General features: G+C 38.6%; 1 protein-coding gene across 1 annotated transcript in view; it reads right to left on the reverse strand.

Annotated features, from left to right (window-relative positions):
- LOC109934260 (cation-independent mannose-6-phosphate receptor-like) overlaps positions 1-16,810 on the reverse strand; it is a 125,690-nt gene that overhangs the window by 32,407 nt on the left and 76,473 nt on the right. The window contains exons 10-16 of the mRNA XM_048600950.1: positions 16,312-16,415; positions 12,882-13,046; positions 11,045-11,203; positions 10,057-10,200; positions 4,805-4,939; positions 2,697-2,844; positions 818-999 (exon numbers count right to left, since the gene is read on the reverse strand). Coding sequence (XP_048456907.1) covers positions 818-999; positions 2,697-2,844; positions 4,805-4,939; positions 10,057-10,200; positions 11,045-11,203; positions 12,882-13,046; positions 16,312-16,415 — 1,037 coding nt within the window. The remainder of the gene's footprint in view (positions 1-817; positions 1,000-2,696; positions 2,845-4,804; positions 4,940-10,056; positions 10,201-11,044; positions 11,204-12,881; positions 13,047-16,311; positions 16,416-16,810) is intronic.

The raw sequence follows: 16,810 nt of genomic DNA on the forward strand, positions 1-16,810 counted from the left end.
AATCTGGTTTCATGCTATAGAACTGAGTGTGTGTCAGAGTTATAAAGGGTTGTCCCTTCACTGAGGCTGTGCTCTCGTGTCCTAACCTTTCCTACTAGTGGAAACATCTTCTCCACATCCACTCTATCCAGGCCTCTCAGCATTCTGTAAGAATCAATGAGATCCTCCCTCATCTTTCTAAACTCCGAGTACAGACCCAGCGCTCTCAACCACTCCTCATTTGACAAGCCCTTCATCCCTGGGATCATTCTGGTAAACCCCTCGAAGGCAAGCACATCCATCCTTAGATGCAGGGCTCAAAACTGCTCACAATATTCCAAATGCAGTCTGACCAGTGTCTTATGCTTGTATTCTAGCCCTCTTGAAATAAATGCTAACATTGCAGTTCCTATTCATCACAATTTGGAAATGAGAAACTTTGGAATTTGGAATGAAGCTATTAATGAGTCTAGATGCATGACTTGAGAGTTGGTTTCTTACCAAATCCTATTCAAAAATGACCTACTTCAATAAGTGAATGCACAATTTTGTTAATTTGCTAAAAATGTTTTCACTCCCCTACTGTTATTGCAATGGCTCATCAGACAGCATTCCTTTTTGTTAAATCAGCACTCTTCAACCATAATTCACCCATTAATAGATTTTAACAAGTTGACAAATTAATTTTCAGTTCACACATGAACCAAAGATCCTAATATAGGATCTAATTTCTTTCTAAAATTCTAACCTGGAAATCAGGAAACAGTAGTAAACAGGCATCATTGAAAGGACACTGTGCTGACACAATATCAACTAGCCCATACAGAAGTCTAATAACTAACCTCAAATTCTGGATGTCCTTCGCCTGCATCTCGATCGCACAGGAATGTTATGAGTGTGGATCGTTGAATGTGCTGCTCATTGTTGTATTCTGTCCCATTTGTATAGACCAGATGAATGATCCCATCATAGTATGACAATCTGGAATTAGATTCTCCTAGGCTCCAAAACGTTTGATCACTGACGATCAAGCAGAGTATTAGAACACACAAAAATAGGAAATGATCAGCTTCAAACCAGGTATACATAGCAGGTATGAACTGGACAACAAAGACTGATTTCAACATTTTTCTGGCCTTCTATTCATCAGAAGTGAGAGGAGTGGCTTTCATGAACAGCAGAAATAGAGCAACTTGCATTTATATAGCACCTTGAATGTAAATTTCATGGCACTACTTCAGTGTTATGAGAAAACAAAAATGACACTAAGCTACATAGAGGAGCAGAACAGACTGGAAATATTAGAGGAGGAAATGAGTGGTTTGAGCAACCATGCAGAAAGCTCATCTTTAGATTAAATGTACCTCCAAGATTGTGGCTGGTCTGTTACCAGGCCAGAGGGTTAAATCCAGAGAGGGAGCAGGGATACATAATACGGCTGCCATCTTCCCAAAATTGAATTGGAGGCAATTTCTGCTCATCCAATATTGCTTGTCTGACAACTGAGAGACAGTAGAGATGTTGAGAGGGGTACTAGAGATTCAGAGCTGGGTGTATATATGGAAGACCTGAAGGAGGGTAATCCCGAAACATTGCCTGCTCCTTTCCTCCAGATGCTGCCTGGCCTGCTGTGTACTTCCAGCCTCCTGCTTGTCTATATATGGAATCTGATGTGTTTTCAGTTGATAACGCAGAGCAACAATATATACACAATAATTCGGAGGGATCCAAACATAGATCAAGGTGCACTAGAATTAACTGAAAAGTGAGGAGAGACGCAATTGATGGCAATTCTCCGACTGCAAATAAACACAAAGGAATGGAATCAGGCAAATGCATTTTCACCAAGTTGGATAGAAGAGAGAAATTACAGGAGGTTGGAGTGATCAACTTTGTCAATGGATGCTTTTGAGATTGATGAGGTGGGATAGTATGCCTTTCTCACTGTCAGATAAGATGTCATTTATAACTTTATTAAATGACATTTCAGAATATAGCAGGACAAGAACAATTGGAAGGATTCAAATACAAAATTCTGGAAGAGATGTGCACCTGTTTGGGAGATGACAATGCGTTCAAGTACTGGAGGGGATATGGGAGGTCAGAAATGGTACAGTAGCTTGCAGTAATGCAAAGGTTAGGACAAGGGGCTCATGACTTCAGATTTGAAAGGCATGGGGCATAGAACTGAAGGAGAAACAACTATCGTCTCTTATAGGGGGCCCTTAGAGGAAGTTTGGTTGGGGGTTGGGGGTGGAGGCTAGGGGAAGAGACAGAAGTGACAGGCAGCTGATTAGACGGTCTTAATCTTGGCTATACAGCAATTAAAGACAGTTGTCTTTTACTTGCTATTGGAGATGGGGTAGAGGAGATAGGAGAGGTTGAAGAGAGCAGCTTGAAGTTAGCTTTGTATTTCAGTATGATCCTGGAGGTGAAACACTCCACCAGTTTTAGCAATACATACAATTACTCCAGAATAACACCAAATATCAACACAATCTCTGAAACAACCCCTAAATCCATAGCTACTTTATAAAATCTGAACTAGATGAATGTGCATTTTGGGGAATTAACTTGTTGCATTTAGAAAAATGACAGAATATAAATTCCTATACTAACAATATAGTCTTCATCATTCAATATACATTTAGCGCACCAATATTCACAAGCAAATTCATACAACATACTGGTTGCACTAAATCACAATAGTCACTTACAGTGGAGCTTCCTGACAAGCACCAGAGTTTTTCTCACAGCCATCCTTGGACACATTGCCACATACATTTATATAGAAATTGTATGTCTCAGATTTAACTTGGTAGCTGCTATTTTGTTTGGTTAGAGGCGAAAGGTCATACACAAAGCCTAGGCATAAACAGAACAAACAACAGAATTTTTTTTTTTAAGAAAAGAAAGGAATCAACAAATAGCTTTAAACTATTTAAAAGCAGGCACAATAAAACAAGCAATTAATCTACCAGTCAATGTTGTTACTTGTATTAAGTGTTAATGTTTATGCAGTTGGAGGGCACTGAATCAGTGTCTTGAGCACAGACTTTTGGGGCAGCAAGGACTAGCAAGCGAGGAGGCTGGTCTTTGCAATATTGCATTCTGTACATGAACTAGGATTAAGTAAATCTTGTCTAATTTCAGACATCTTCAACGGGCTTCGAAATGAATTAATATTGAAGCAGAGAAGAGTTTCTAAAAAGGATGGATGATTGAGTTGGGAACCCTGAACCATTGAAGACTTATTCAGATGAGCAGTTGAAATGCCAAAGCAGAAAAGGCCATGGGCCAAGTGCTGGAAAATTGAATTATAATAGATAGACCCTGACATGCTGAGCCATAGGACCTTTGTCATTTAGTTTCTACCTATAATTTTCAAACTACCAAATGTACTTACTGCTGACAAAAAAAAACTGATGAAGAGCTTGATATTTTAGCAAAGTGGAGGGTTCAGAGAGGTATGGTGGAGGCAGAGCTGCTTGTCAAAGCACAGGTGGAAGCTAACGCTGTGATGTTGGTGAGGGATGTTATGCAGATGAGAAATAAGCAAGGTCCATGCATATAACCTTACGTACCCTGGTTGGTTGGAAAACCTATTCTTTCCAATTGCAACATGCTACACTGTTGTCTTCCATTCATACAATTAATAAGATGGGTAAATCAGTGACACTTGCAGAAGAAAATTGGTACTTTTTTAAAAACTGGGATTATGGAGGAGATGTGCAGGGTGGCAAAGATTAGAAACTGAATATTAAAGGATATTCACCATTTAGAAGGGATATGTGAAAGCAAAAGGTCAGAAGTCACACAACACCAGGTTATATAATCCAACAGGTGTATTTGAAACCAAGCTTTTAAAGTGCTGCCCCGTTGTCAGGTGAAGTGTAGAGCATGCCCGCACTGAATTTACAGGCAAGAGATCAATAGGCAGTGACTTCCGACCTTGTCCACCTCAGTCAAACACCAGTACCCCCACATCGTGACTACCATTGAAAGGAAAAGAGCTGCAGTATTGCTGATAAGGGATTGGGGTCAGTATCAGTGAGAGGATCTCCGATTGGAAGAACAAGATACAAAATCTGTTTCCATGGAGTGAGAAACAGGAAGGATATGCATACGAGCTGCATAGAAAGAGTTAGGAATAACATTGCAAATGACGATTTTTTGGGATGTGTTTGAGAGAGTTTTCTAGATAGTATATTGAGGAACCAACAAGGGCAAAAGCTATTTTAGATCTAGTGCCATGCAATGAGAAAGGGCTAATTAATAATCTTGATGCAAAACAACTTTGAGGAATATCGAATATTGTATGATAGTCTTTTCCATCAAGTTCAACAATAACGTAATTCAATCCATAACTAGGGTCTAAATCTAAATAAAAGCAATTATGAAAGCACGAGGAGGATGTTTGCTGTGGTGAACTGGAAAAACACCAACAGGTTTAACAATAAAAACAAGGGCTAGCATTTAAAGAATTAGTGCTTGGGTTTCAAAAAACATTCTTTTCAGGCAAAAATAGCAATAGGGAACTATAATACAACACTGACTTTATTACTGTTTGGGATAATTGTGCACATCTGGTGAACTTGAGGAAAGAAGGCATTATACGAAACATTAGGCCTGTTCCTCTTGGCTGTTTTGTTTTAGAGCTTACAACAGTACCAATAATAGACATTCAACAACAAACCTCAATTGGTCGTAAATAACCAAAGAATTATGACTGTTTTAACCTGTTTCATCATTAATGCTTGCTTGTACACAACTGGGAGAATAAATTTAGAAATCCAAATTGCACTTTAGTTTTTAAGATGCTTACCAGCCTCTGGATCTGAAACCCTGCATTCATCACCTTGAGTTTTGGATAAAGCACAAGCTGCAGCTGTATGCCATTCTAGTTCATACAAACATTCATTGATCCCAGGCTTCAGGATAGGAGGACTCTCCAGATCCCCTGAGGACAAAAGATCTGTTATTGTAGTAGCAACTTTATTTAGATTATTTTTATTTTGCATACTACTTAGGTATTAATTTGCTTTGAAATACCCATTTTACTATTAACTTCTTTTGTACTATGCACTTAATACATTGAGGTTAATTACTTATAACTATGCCACCAACACCAAGCGTTCCCAATACATGATTTCAGGTCCTTTGATGACATTCATTAAGAAAAACTAGTGATTTCAGACAAAACTACAACACATGAACCAAAAGTTAGAAAAATCGTAAATATGACATCTCAAACTGGAGAAGCTTCAAAGCCAATTTCAATTTACCATTTTTACTTAAGAATTGACTGGAGTAAATTCCCAGTCAATTTGCATAATAGATGCATGCAGCTTATCGAATTCCCCGAATAGTTAATCAACAAGTTGAAAATTGTTCCCCCAACTCCCAAGTTAAGGATTTGAGAATTTCAAAACCTTGAGGCGGTAAAGAACACTAGAAAGAAACCACAGGCCCAGATTGGTGCGCAGTCAAGCAACTTGCCATCAACATTGAAGAAAGCTGCCCACAAAGGCCTAGTGATCTCTGACGCAAACTTGAATCGTTCTGATACTAATTTGAGTCCAACACCAATTAAAGGGGATGTCTAGCATCCCAACAGCATTTATCAAGCACTCACAGAAGCCAGTCATGTTGAAGAACTTTAAACATCAAACCAGAAAATAAAATGACCCCAATGATCCTTGTAATCAATCTACAGAGAGCAAAATAAAATGTAGGGCATGAGAGATTCACGTAGAATCTGAAATGCCACAAATTCAAATTAAAAATCTTTGGAATTTATCATAAGAAATTTGGTATTCTAAGCAAATAATTAGTTTTTCAGGACTAGAGAGGTTGTTAATAATTAAGATTCTAAAGTGCCACCGAAAACCAGTTACACTTCATTCAATTTGGTGAATCTTCAAGGCTTTTCACCATAAGAGAATAAACTGTCATGAGGTTTTAAATTTAAGTTATTTCTAAGTAATTTATTTACGGGCATTTCAGCGACCCATCCTGAGAAGTAGGGAACTGCTACCAAAGACTCCAGAGTTCAAATGAAACTATGTCTGTGAGATCAGAATTTGCTGTCAACTGCGCAGTCGTAACAACAGTGAATAATATTTTTGCCATCATTAAAATTGCAAAATTCAAAATTGTTGAATACTTCATTTACTTCCGGCTGAGGTAAGGAGGTCTGTTATGAATTCCCATAAACAAAAACACTAGTAAATACACAGACACCTGTCATTATGTCTTAAATGTCAAAGAAACCAAGACTGTGGTGAACAGATTACGAAAATATTTTGTTCGTAATTTTTGGAAACTGTATAAATACTTGGAAATACTAAAGTACAAACTGAAGTTAGTTGGGTTGTTTGGGAAAATCTACTCAGACATGAACTAGAAATTGTGCACTTACACTTGGCAAGTTTCAATTCATTAACTTACAGCCAGAAATTTTCACAAAATGCTTTAAAAAAGGTACAAGGAACATCACACTTATGAGTGGGTGTAGGCTATTGGTTCTTCAAGACTGTTGTACCATTCATTAAGTACACAGCTGATCGGATTGTGGCTTACCACATTCCGGTTCAAATTCCTGTCTGCATCCCATAACTTGTCCATCAAAATAATAAAACTCTCAACCTTAAAGGCCCGGTCTCCACTACCTTCTTGGGAAGGATTCTACACTCATTATTTGAGAGAAATAAAAAGTCTCCTGTGTTTTAAAAGTGACACTATTAAAATTTGAACCCTAGCTTTGATTTTCCTCACAAAAGAAAACATTCCCTGGGTACCCTCCTATCTAGTCTGCTCAAGATCTTGTCTACATTCCAATAAACTCTTGGGTATAGGCTTAGTCAACCTTTCATAGATAATCAAGTCACCCCAAAAATAAGTGAACCTTCTCTGAAGTGCTTTAATTCAACTATCTTTTTTATCAGAAAAGAAAAAGACCAAAACTGTATGCAGTACTCCAGATATGGTCTCACCAGCATTTTAGTTAGCTGCAGTAGAATTTCTCATTTATATTTCATTCACCTTGCAATAAATAACAGCATTTCATTTAACTTCCTGATCATTGGCTGTACTTGCATAGTAACTTTACACAATTCATATACTGGGACACCAAGAGGTCTCTGCATCACCGTTCTAAAATCTCTCTCCATTCAACTGGTATACAGCTCTCTATTCTCCCCATCTAAACAGACAGGCTCTCAATTTTCCACATTATTCTCCATCTGCCACATCTATTGTCAACTTACAACCTGTCTACTTGTATTCGCAAATTCTCACACTTCATTTTGACAACTCAAACTTCCTACTCATCTTGGTAACATTGGCAAATTTAGCTGGGACACATTTGGTCTCTTCATCCAAATAATTATTTTAGACGCAAACAGTCGAAAGTCAGCACTGATTCCTGTGGCACTAAACTAGTGGCTGGTCAATTGGAAAATGATCCCTGTCTATACCCATACACACTGCTTTGTGTTTGCTTAACTGTCTTTTACCTATGGTAGTCTGTTGTGCTGTTATTGCGTGTATTAACATTTTGCAGTGGAACCTTATCAAATGCTTCTTGGGAATTCAAGCACACCCCACTCACAAGTTCCCTTTTATCCACCATGGATGTTACTCCATCAAAAAACTCCAGAGCAGTTAGACAATTTCCCTTTAACAAAGCCACATTGTATCTGCCTGGTCAGATTATGATTTTCTAATTAGCCTACTATAATCTCTTTTACAATGATTCTAGTATTTTATTTCCATGACAGATGTTAGGTTAACTGTTTCTAGTTTCTCATCTCTTTTCTTGAATAAAGGTGTTGCATTAGTCCTTTTTCACTCTGCTAGAACCTTTTGACAACTTAAGGAACTTTGGACATTTGTAACCAATGCACCTACTATCCACGCCATCACTTTTTTCAAGATCCTAGGATACAGATTTCCTTTGCGATTCTCCAAATCTGTAGATTAGTCATGCAAAATTATTACTCAAATTTCTTATATACATCTCCCCACTTCTTGCTGTTGTAGGGTGGGGGAGTGCGCAGCAGCTAGAAACTACTCACACGTTATGATTCTACATCTTAACTTTTCAAGCAAAGTTAAATACATTATCCTCAACTAACGTCATGTTTAATTAACACAGCTACCCCACTATCTTGTCCTAGCAGAGATAGCAAGAACTGCAGATGCTGGAGTCAGAGTCAACACTGTGTGGAGCTGGGAGGAACACAGGAGGTCAGGCAGCATCAGAGCAGCAGGAAAGTTGACATTTCAGATTGGGGACCCTTCATCATGGTTGTCTTTCAATCAGGTCTCAGTGAATCCTATCAGGTAACATTTATCACCATTTGTGCCATGAGTTAATTACCTTTTGATGAAAGTACTGCACAGATTCAGGTACAAGGCCTTAAACTCCAATCATTTTTGCAAACTCTGGTCTTGCACACTGGTGGACTCGAGTTTTATCTTCTGTCCTTTCCTGTCACACTCTGGTAATCATTACCTGAACTGTTGTCATGCACTATTTTGTTGGCAGTTTAGGCTCCATTCACCTGCTTGCCGTGTTCCACACATGCTCTTAAATATAATTTCTCTCCAAAACAGTCATAACCTAGCAACTCGTGATAACTCCATACACAAGCTCCATTGAAGAGAACCAAAAGGAACCAATTTGCACTTCAAGAACCTAAGGCACACTACATATTCTCAAACCCCTAAACTGAAATCTCAGCATTTCCTAAAATCACAGAAACACCCTAATGCCAAGGTCTGAGGATTTCCATTCAATACCAAAGGAATCCTTTTCCAATGATCAAATCCCACCCATGTTTGCAGAAACGCTCCATTAAAATACTGCTGAATACAGAAGTCAAAATTCCTCTACATTGCAGAACAGAAATAATACAGGGCCACAGGTTAGTACAGTACCACCTCTCTCCTTCCCCCCACTAGAGTATTGCGGGACAAAGAGACATTGGACTGATGGTGAACAGGGTCAGCAACTCCAAGGGGCAAACACCCCAGTTGAAACTGGGTGTGGACAGAGTTATAGGTGGATCTACCAGAAGCCAGACTCTCTGCCTATCAAACCTCCATTGGCAGAGCACAGTAGCTCCAACAGGCAGTGCCGTAGCAGCTGGTACCTGCTCAGGCAAACTTAACAGCTATTCCCAGTAATCTATCAACTGGACTCACCAAACATTGTGTACTGCACAAGGGCTACTGTGCTGTCTGTGTGTCAAGGTTGGAGCCCTGCTTAGTTGACCATTAGTGAGAGCTGGTCAGAAACGCAGCTTAGATAACATCACCTGCAGCTAATTATCAGCAAATTGGTTCTTAAACTGCTGAAAGGATTCATCTATTTCAGGTCTGGCCTTCAACATTCACACCATACAGCCATTTAAGAAAACTGGACAGTCTAGCAAAAAAATAATGGACATGGTCAGAAAAATTTTTAAAAATCAACAGGAGCGATGGGACCCATGATTGGAGAAGCTAGAGCATCAACATAGGATGGATAAATCGGAGATTGGAGGAGCAGTTGCTCAAAGATTTCATCTCCCATGCTCATTGCAAAATAAGGCAGGAGAGGGGAAAAACATACTTCAATTCTTTTGATCCCAACACTGAATTTTTGCAGGATATTTAAGAGTTTTCTAGGGCAAATTTGCCAACCCCACTAGGTGTCTTGAACCCTGGACGGATCCTTGCACATTTCAGTATTGCTAGACTTCAGGCACCTGTTTTTATTGATCAACACTGGTGGCAACAATCAGTGCCTCTGTTTGGCATAATGCAATATTCCCACTCCATGAAATCATCAACTCATCAAAATGTTATGGAAGATCTAATTATTTTCAATAGACTGGGCTTGTTCAAGTGTTAGAATAGATGGTCCCACTTTAATCAAAAATCTAACAAATTACCTAAACTTCTCACATGTTGAAGTGTTGGGAAAACTCTGGCATATTCAAACAGCCAGTGTCAAATATTAGGCAAGGGTTATGAAAACAAATGTGTAAACATTTTCGGAAGACAGAAACAAGATGCACACAAACTTACCAGGTCTGCATATAAAAGTGATGATAGTTTTACTTTGACCACCCGTTCCACATGGCTCACCATCAGAGTACACAAGTTGAAGATCATTGCCTTCCTTTTCAGGGGATGAAACAAATTTTCCGAGGTTCTTTTTGTTATTTTCACCTAGAAGGAGATAAGTTATTTTTGGAATAATTTGATCTTCAAACAAAAACCTTAGGAGTGCTGTTTTTACAAAATTCAACAGGTCTTTTTTTTGTTTTAAATTGAGGAGCAAACTTTCTTTAAACTTTTGGCCTTGTCACCAAATTTTTAAATATCAGTGTAGCAAGGTTATTAGAGTTCTTTCCCTTGTATGTTGTTTCTCAAATGAGATGCTTTTGGACACAAGTCCTGTCCTGAGGACAATATGGATATTTTTCCTTCAAGCCAGAGTAAGAAACTCCCAGGGCTGCAAGGTAGAAGTAGAAAATGCTACAGGAAAGCAGATTAGTATGAACCTATTTACATAATAGACAGGTTTATTAAGTCTCCTCCTTGATTAGAACACTAATGAATAGGACTATTCAATGGCCTGTTTACCAAACTGCAGCATAGTTCTGCATTTACCTTTTCTTATATACCTTTCTCTTGACCTCATTCTTGTAAACCATGGCAGACTTTTATTAACGACACACATTAAAAAAATAAAAACAAGATTGCCGTATGTGTTCCCAACTGGTGTCAAAAATTTCATGAAACATTACACCAGAAGCAAACAGTTAATCTGATCTCTCTAAAGACGAACTAAATTGTTCATTTCTAGAATATTTGTTCTCATTTTTGCAGTGTGGAGGAGCTCACACTTACAAATGTACCAATTTCTACTTATTATTTTGGTAAGCCATCATCTAATGCAAAACACTGCAAGGTATTGGAAACATTTCTATGCAAGCCACTTAGTGCCTGCTCAAGGCAGTCATTATGTATTTAAAAGTTAAGTTTTATGACAAGTGACTGACGAACTTACCAACAGCACAGATAGCTGCATCTTCAGGACATCCTACAGCTCCGCCATCCTGAAGTATCTTATGGCACACATTAATATAGATCCGTTTTTGATCAGATTTCACCAGACTATCCAATGCCTCCCAATTGTGAGTGTTGTCAGATTCAGGAACCTCTTTTGCTGTATATTAATGCAAGTTCCAATAATTTATGATAAAAGTTGCTTATAGTAATTTATACCAACACTAAGCTACATCACAATCTATTGCATGATGGCTTTAAATTGTTTCATGTACAGCAGTTCACCATTTAAAAACAGTTCTCAACTCATTTAAGTTTGAAACATACATTGGTTTTAGGTAGGTACTGATTAGGTCAAATCTCAGCTATAGCTTCAAATGCAAACATTATCAAATGAAATGAAGGACATGTCAGAAATGTTAAATAAACACTGCAAGAAAAGGCAACATTCAAGATTTGACATCTTTGAAAATAAATCAACAGGCCTAGATGAAGTCTATCCCAGATTGTTACAAGAAGGGAGGAAATTGCAGGGATTCTCCATCATATTTCAATCCTACTTGAGCACCAATATGGCATTAAAAGACTAGTGAACAGGCACTGCTGGACCACTTAGATTATCTCTTATTGCCTTTTCAAAGTAGTTATAGGCTAGTGAATTTTACTTCAAAGGCAAATGATTGGAATCAACTGAGGGAAACAATATTTTTTTTGATTTGCTCATAGGATGTGGGCCAGAGCCAACATCTATTTCCCAGCCCAGGAGCTGAATGCCTTGCTAGGCCAGTTCAGAGGGCTTTTAAGTATCAACCACATTGCTGTGGGTATGGGACCATAAGTAGGTCAGACCAGGTAAAATTAACAGATTACCATCCTAGAAGTGAACCAGATAGGCATTTACAACAATCAGCAATTGTTATGTAATCACTCTAGTAGCTTAGAATCTCAAATTTATAATGATTTCAGAGGGCGAAATTTGCACTGGGGTTAGTATCAGTAGTTTTGGTCACATCACAGAAAATGTATGATTGCACTGGAGAGAACGCAGGTGAGATTTAAGAGAATGCTGCCAGGACTCCACAATTTGAGTGATAAGCAAAGACTAGACAAACTGAGGTTACTTTCCTTGGGGCAGAGGAGGTTGAGGAGTGACTGAATTAAGATGTATAAAATTATAGGGGAGAGAGTAAATAGGAAAAACCTACGTAGTAGGGGGCATAGATTTAAAATAATTGACAGAAGGACTAGAAGGAAACTTCTTTTTAAAATGTGCATGAAAGAAACCTGAATTCACTGCCTGGAAGTGTGATAGGCAGAAAGTATCACAGGCCTACATTTAAAAAGTACTTGGACATCTACTTAAGAAACCATGACCTGCAAGGTTACAGAAATAGTTCAAGGTAGTGGAATTTGGCAGAATAGTTTTTTTTTTAAAAAAAGTGCCAGCTAGTTTAGACATGACAGGACAAATTACACCCTTCAACGTTATACATTTCTACTATTCCACACCTGTTACAAAAAAATGGGAAAGGAAAGAGTAACCAAATGTAGCCTTCTGTACATCAATAGGAAATGTGGAAGTATCCATAAACTGAAAAGTGTGTGTATTTTGGAGTATTTATTTGGCTCTGTTTTTGATCAAAACTCCTATTTTCACTTTTGTTTTCTGCAGGTGCTTTATAACATTAAGTTCAGACTGCCTAACACATAGTAATCAGTACAAATCTAAAACTTGTGTTAAGAAATCTTGATTTACAGCATCAAAAATTAGTTGACAACCAATAGAAAAACACTTAAGTTTATATTAACTTTGAAATGGCTAAAAGCTGAAAACTTACCTTCATATCGAGTTAAAGGTGAAAGGTCATATCGTTTCCTTCCATCAGAGGCACGACAGAGCAAGTTTTCTTTTTCTTTCACACAGGCATACTTTGTACCCCAGTCAAAGATGTATGTGCAATCAACTTCAGCACTGAATTCTGGTTCACCTTTTCCACCATTTGCTTTTCAAAGAACAGAAATACAGTAATTAATGGGAGTTTAAACTGCTGGAAAAAACTAATATTAAATACACCAAGGGTTGTGGTATTAGTGTAGAAAAATTGTGGCAAGGTAAAGATTCAGCCATGATCCAGTTGATAGATAAAGCTTGATGCTGAAAAGTGAGGTGATGCAATTTGGTACAAAAAACATGGCAAAACTAGGCAAAACTATGCAAAACAAAGGATACTATGCTAAAGGGTGTATCAGAACAGAGGGGTATGCGCATTAGGGGTGTATACGTATACAAGTCATTAAAAGGTGGTAGAACAGGTAAGAAAATTGTTAATAAAGCATCAGTATTAACTAGGATCATTAATAGGGGGTGCGCAATACCAGGGAGAGGGAAACCCTGATTAGATCTCAGCTGGATAACTGTGTACTGCTCTAGAGAGCGGCAGAGGTTTATGAGAATGAAATTTCTGATCCCCAGAACCAGTCATAAAGACAGGCTGGAAAAGTTAGCATTGCTTTCATGGAAGAAGAGGCCAAGAACAGATTCGACTAAAATTTTCAAAATCATGAGGGACCTGGTTGAGGTAGATAGGGAGAAACTGTTCCCACTTAAATGGCAGTTTCTAAAGTAATTTTCAACAGAAGCAACTGTGGGGTGCTAAAAACTCTTTCCACACTGAGTAGTTTGGGTATGGAGTGTACGAATAATGTGCAGAATTACAGAGAAGGGGCAGGGCATTGGCATCAAGTTAAAACGCTTAGTGAGTGGTGCAGACACATTGATCCAAATGGTCTCCTTTTGCACTAATAATTCAGAATGATGGAGCAGGCCTGAGAGGCTGAATGAATCACTCCCACTCCTTTTTGCCTCTACTGATGAGTGCATGCAGAGGCATTCAGTTGATATACGTATATACGGATGCACTGCATTCAATTTAAACATGTCTTACTGAAATAAAATGCATTTCACAACAGGTTTATAATTTAGAGAAATGCAATACTATCAAGTCTGAACTTGTGCACAAAATATAAAAATATTTAAATAAATATTGATAAATCTAAGTGAAAAGTGCCAAATTGAGTAGTGCTGGACATGACAAGGAGGCGGTGGAGACGGAGGCCTAGGTAGATTAGACAGTGTAGCAACCTTGCTAAACTGATTAACTTTTAAAAAACAATGTGCTGTTGAAAAGGTAATGAGAATTTGTAATGCTCGAAAGATGGGATATTATGGAAAGCAGAGTCATAGAGATGTACAGCATGGAAACAGACCCTTCAGTCCACTCGCCCATGCCAACCAGATATCCTAAATTAACCCAGTCAGCATTTGGCCCATATCCCTCTAAACCCGTCCTATTCATATACCCATCCAGATGCCTTTTAAATGTTGTAATTGTACTAGACTCCACCACTTCCTCTGGCAGTTCATTCCATACAGGCACCACCCTCTGCATGAAGCAGCTACCCTCTAGGTCCGTTTTTTTATCTTTCCCCTCTCACCTTAAACTTATGCCCTCTAGTTTTGACCTCCCTTAATCTAGACTATTCATGCCCCTCTATTTTACAAACCTTAGAAGGTCAACCCTCAGCCTCCAACGCTCCAGAGAAAAACAGTCCCAGCTATTCAGCCTTGGCCTATAGTTCAAAGCCTCCAACCCTGGCCGTGTCCTTGTAAATCTTTTCTGAACACTTTCAAGTTTCACAACGTCTTTCTGATACCAAGGAGACCAGAATTGAATACTGATCAGGCCACTAATGGCGTACAATGTTCTGTACAGCCGCAACATGACCTCCCAACGCCTGTACTCAACGCACTGACCAATACAGAGTATTAGACACCTTCCTCACTACCCTGTCTACTAGAGACTTCACTTTCAACGAACTATGAACCTGCACTCCAAGGTCTCCGTTTGGCAATGCTCCCCAGGACCTTACCATTAAGGTATACAAGTCCTGCCCTGATTTGCCTTTCCAAATTGCAACACCTCACATTTATCTAGACTAAACTCCATTTGCCACTCCTCAGCCCATTAGCCTATCCTATCAAGGCCTGTTGTACTGAGGCAACCTTCTTCACTGGCAACTATACCACCACTAATTTTGGTGTCATCTCCAAACATACCTCTTATATTCACATCCAAATCATTTCATATAAATGACAAAATGCAGTGAGTCAAGCACCGATCCACGTGGCACACAGCTGGTCTCAGGTCTCCAGTCTGAATGTATCCAAATGGTTAGTTCTTTCTGTATCTGTGATCTAACCTTGTTAAACACCTTACTGAAGTCCATATAAACAACATCTACTGCTCTGACTTCATCAGTCCTCTTCATCTCTTCTTCAAAAGATTCAAATTAGTGACACATGATTTTTCATACACAAAGCCATGTTAACTATCCCTAACCAGCCCTTGCCTTTTCAAATACACGTAAACCTTGTCCCTCCAAATCCCCTCCAACAGCTTGCTCACTACAAATGCCAGGAATTTATCAGAGGGTGAAGCATCACACTTTGAAAACAAAAAGGAAGTAGCTTTTCTCCGGTGAGAATATGGAACCTGCAGCCACATGGTGTGATAGAAATCGATAGCTTTGAAGATGCAAGAGAAGAAGTTGTCATGCACTCATTAGATAGAAGGTAAAAATGAGGAGTAGGGGAAAGAATGGAGAGGTCTTTATCCCAACCACTCTAGATACATGCGCGTTGTATAACAAGTACAGATCAATTATGCTGAATGCCCAGCTTCTACACTATGGATTATCTATTTTTGTCTTCATTCTCCCAAACAATTTGGCAAAGATGATCGATTCTATAATTGGAACCTTGGCTATTCTGTCTCTGTACTAGACTAAAAGTTGACATTGATAGTTAAAGGTTGTATCTAGATAATACTACTAAAAACAATTATTGCAATATCAGGCTATACAATGGTCATTGTGGTGCAATAAAATATTTCTATTAGAAGGCAAAGAGAGTGTGTTCATGGCCAAAAATAGTTAGCCTTCTCAGCATTTCTTCATTTCAGACTTCTAAACAACCAAGCACACGGAAAATTATCAACTCATTTAGAAAACAGTGAAACCAAATGAAAATTTAACTGACTGGGAAATTTAATATAGAATAAGTTTGAATTGCACTGCAGCTAACTAAAGTATAATCTCAATAATACGTAACAGGCTAGTGTTACAATATACTTTTCTCATGTCCTCTTCTCAGATGGATTGCACACTTGGCAAATACATATTAAATCATATGTTTTGTATTAAGCTTACCAGCCGATTCATTACAGTAAAAGTTTATTATTGTCATTCTTCGGAAGCCGGAGCTGCATGAATTGCCATCAGGATATATCAACGTAAGATCACCATCGGAGTATCTAATGTAGGAGAACCAAAAGAACAAAAGTTACGTTAATTGTATTCTAAATTTTAACAGTACTAAGTTGTGTGGCCAGCTATGTCTCCAAAGTGCAAATGTATTACACATCAAAATTAGATGAACTAATTTTATATGAGCTGTGGAGCATCCCAACAGTCCTTGAATATTCACTAATGACAGCTATTGGATAAGGCTGAAGATAACAGGAACTGAAAACAGGCCTAACAATGGGCTGCTTTGTGAATGGAAGTGCACCGAGTCAGTCGGGTCTGCTAAGAGGTAAAACTGCAGGCTCTATCATAACAAGGTGTAGAGCTGGATGAACACAGCAGGCCAAGCAGCATCAGAGGAGCAGGTAGGCTGACGTTTCGGGCCTAGACCCTTCTTCAGAAA

Source organism: Rhincodon typus, chromosome 9 (genome assembly GCF_021869965.1).
Source record: "Rhincodon typus isolate 14 chromosome 9, sRhiTyp1.1, whole genome shotgun sequence".
Lineage (NCBI taxonomy): Eukaryota > Metazoa > Chordata > Chondrichthyes > Orectolobiformes > Rhincodontidae > Rhincodon > Rhincodon typus.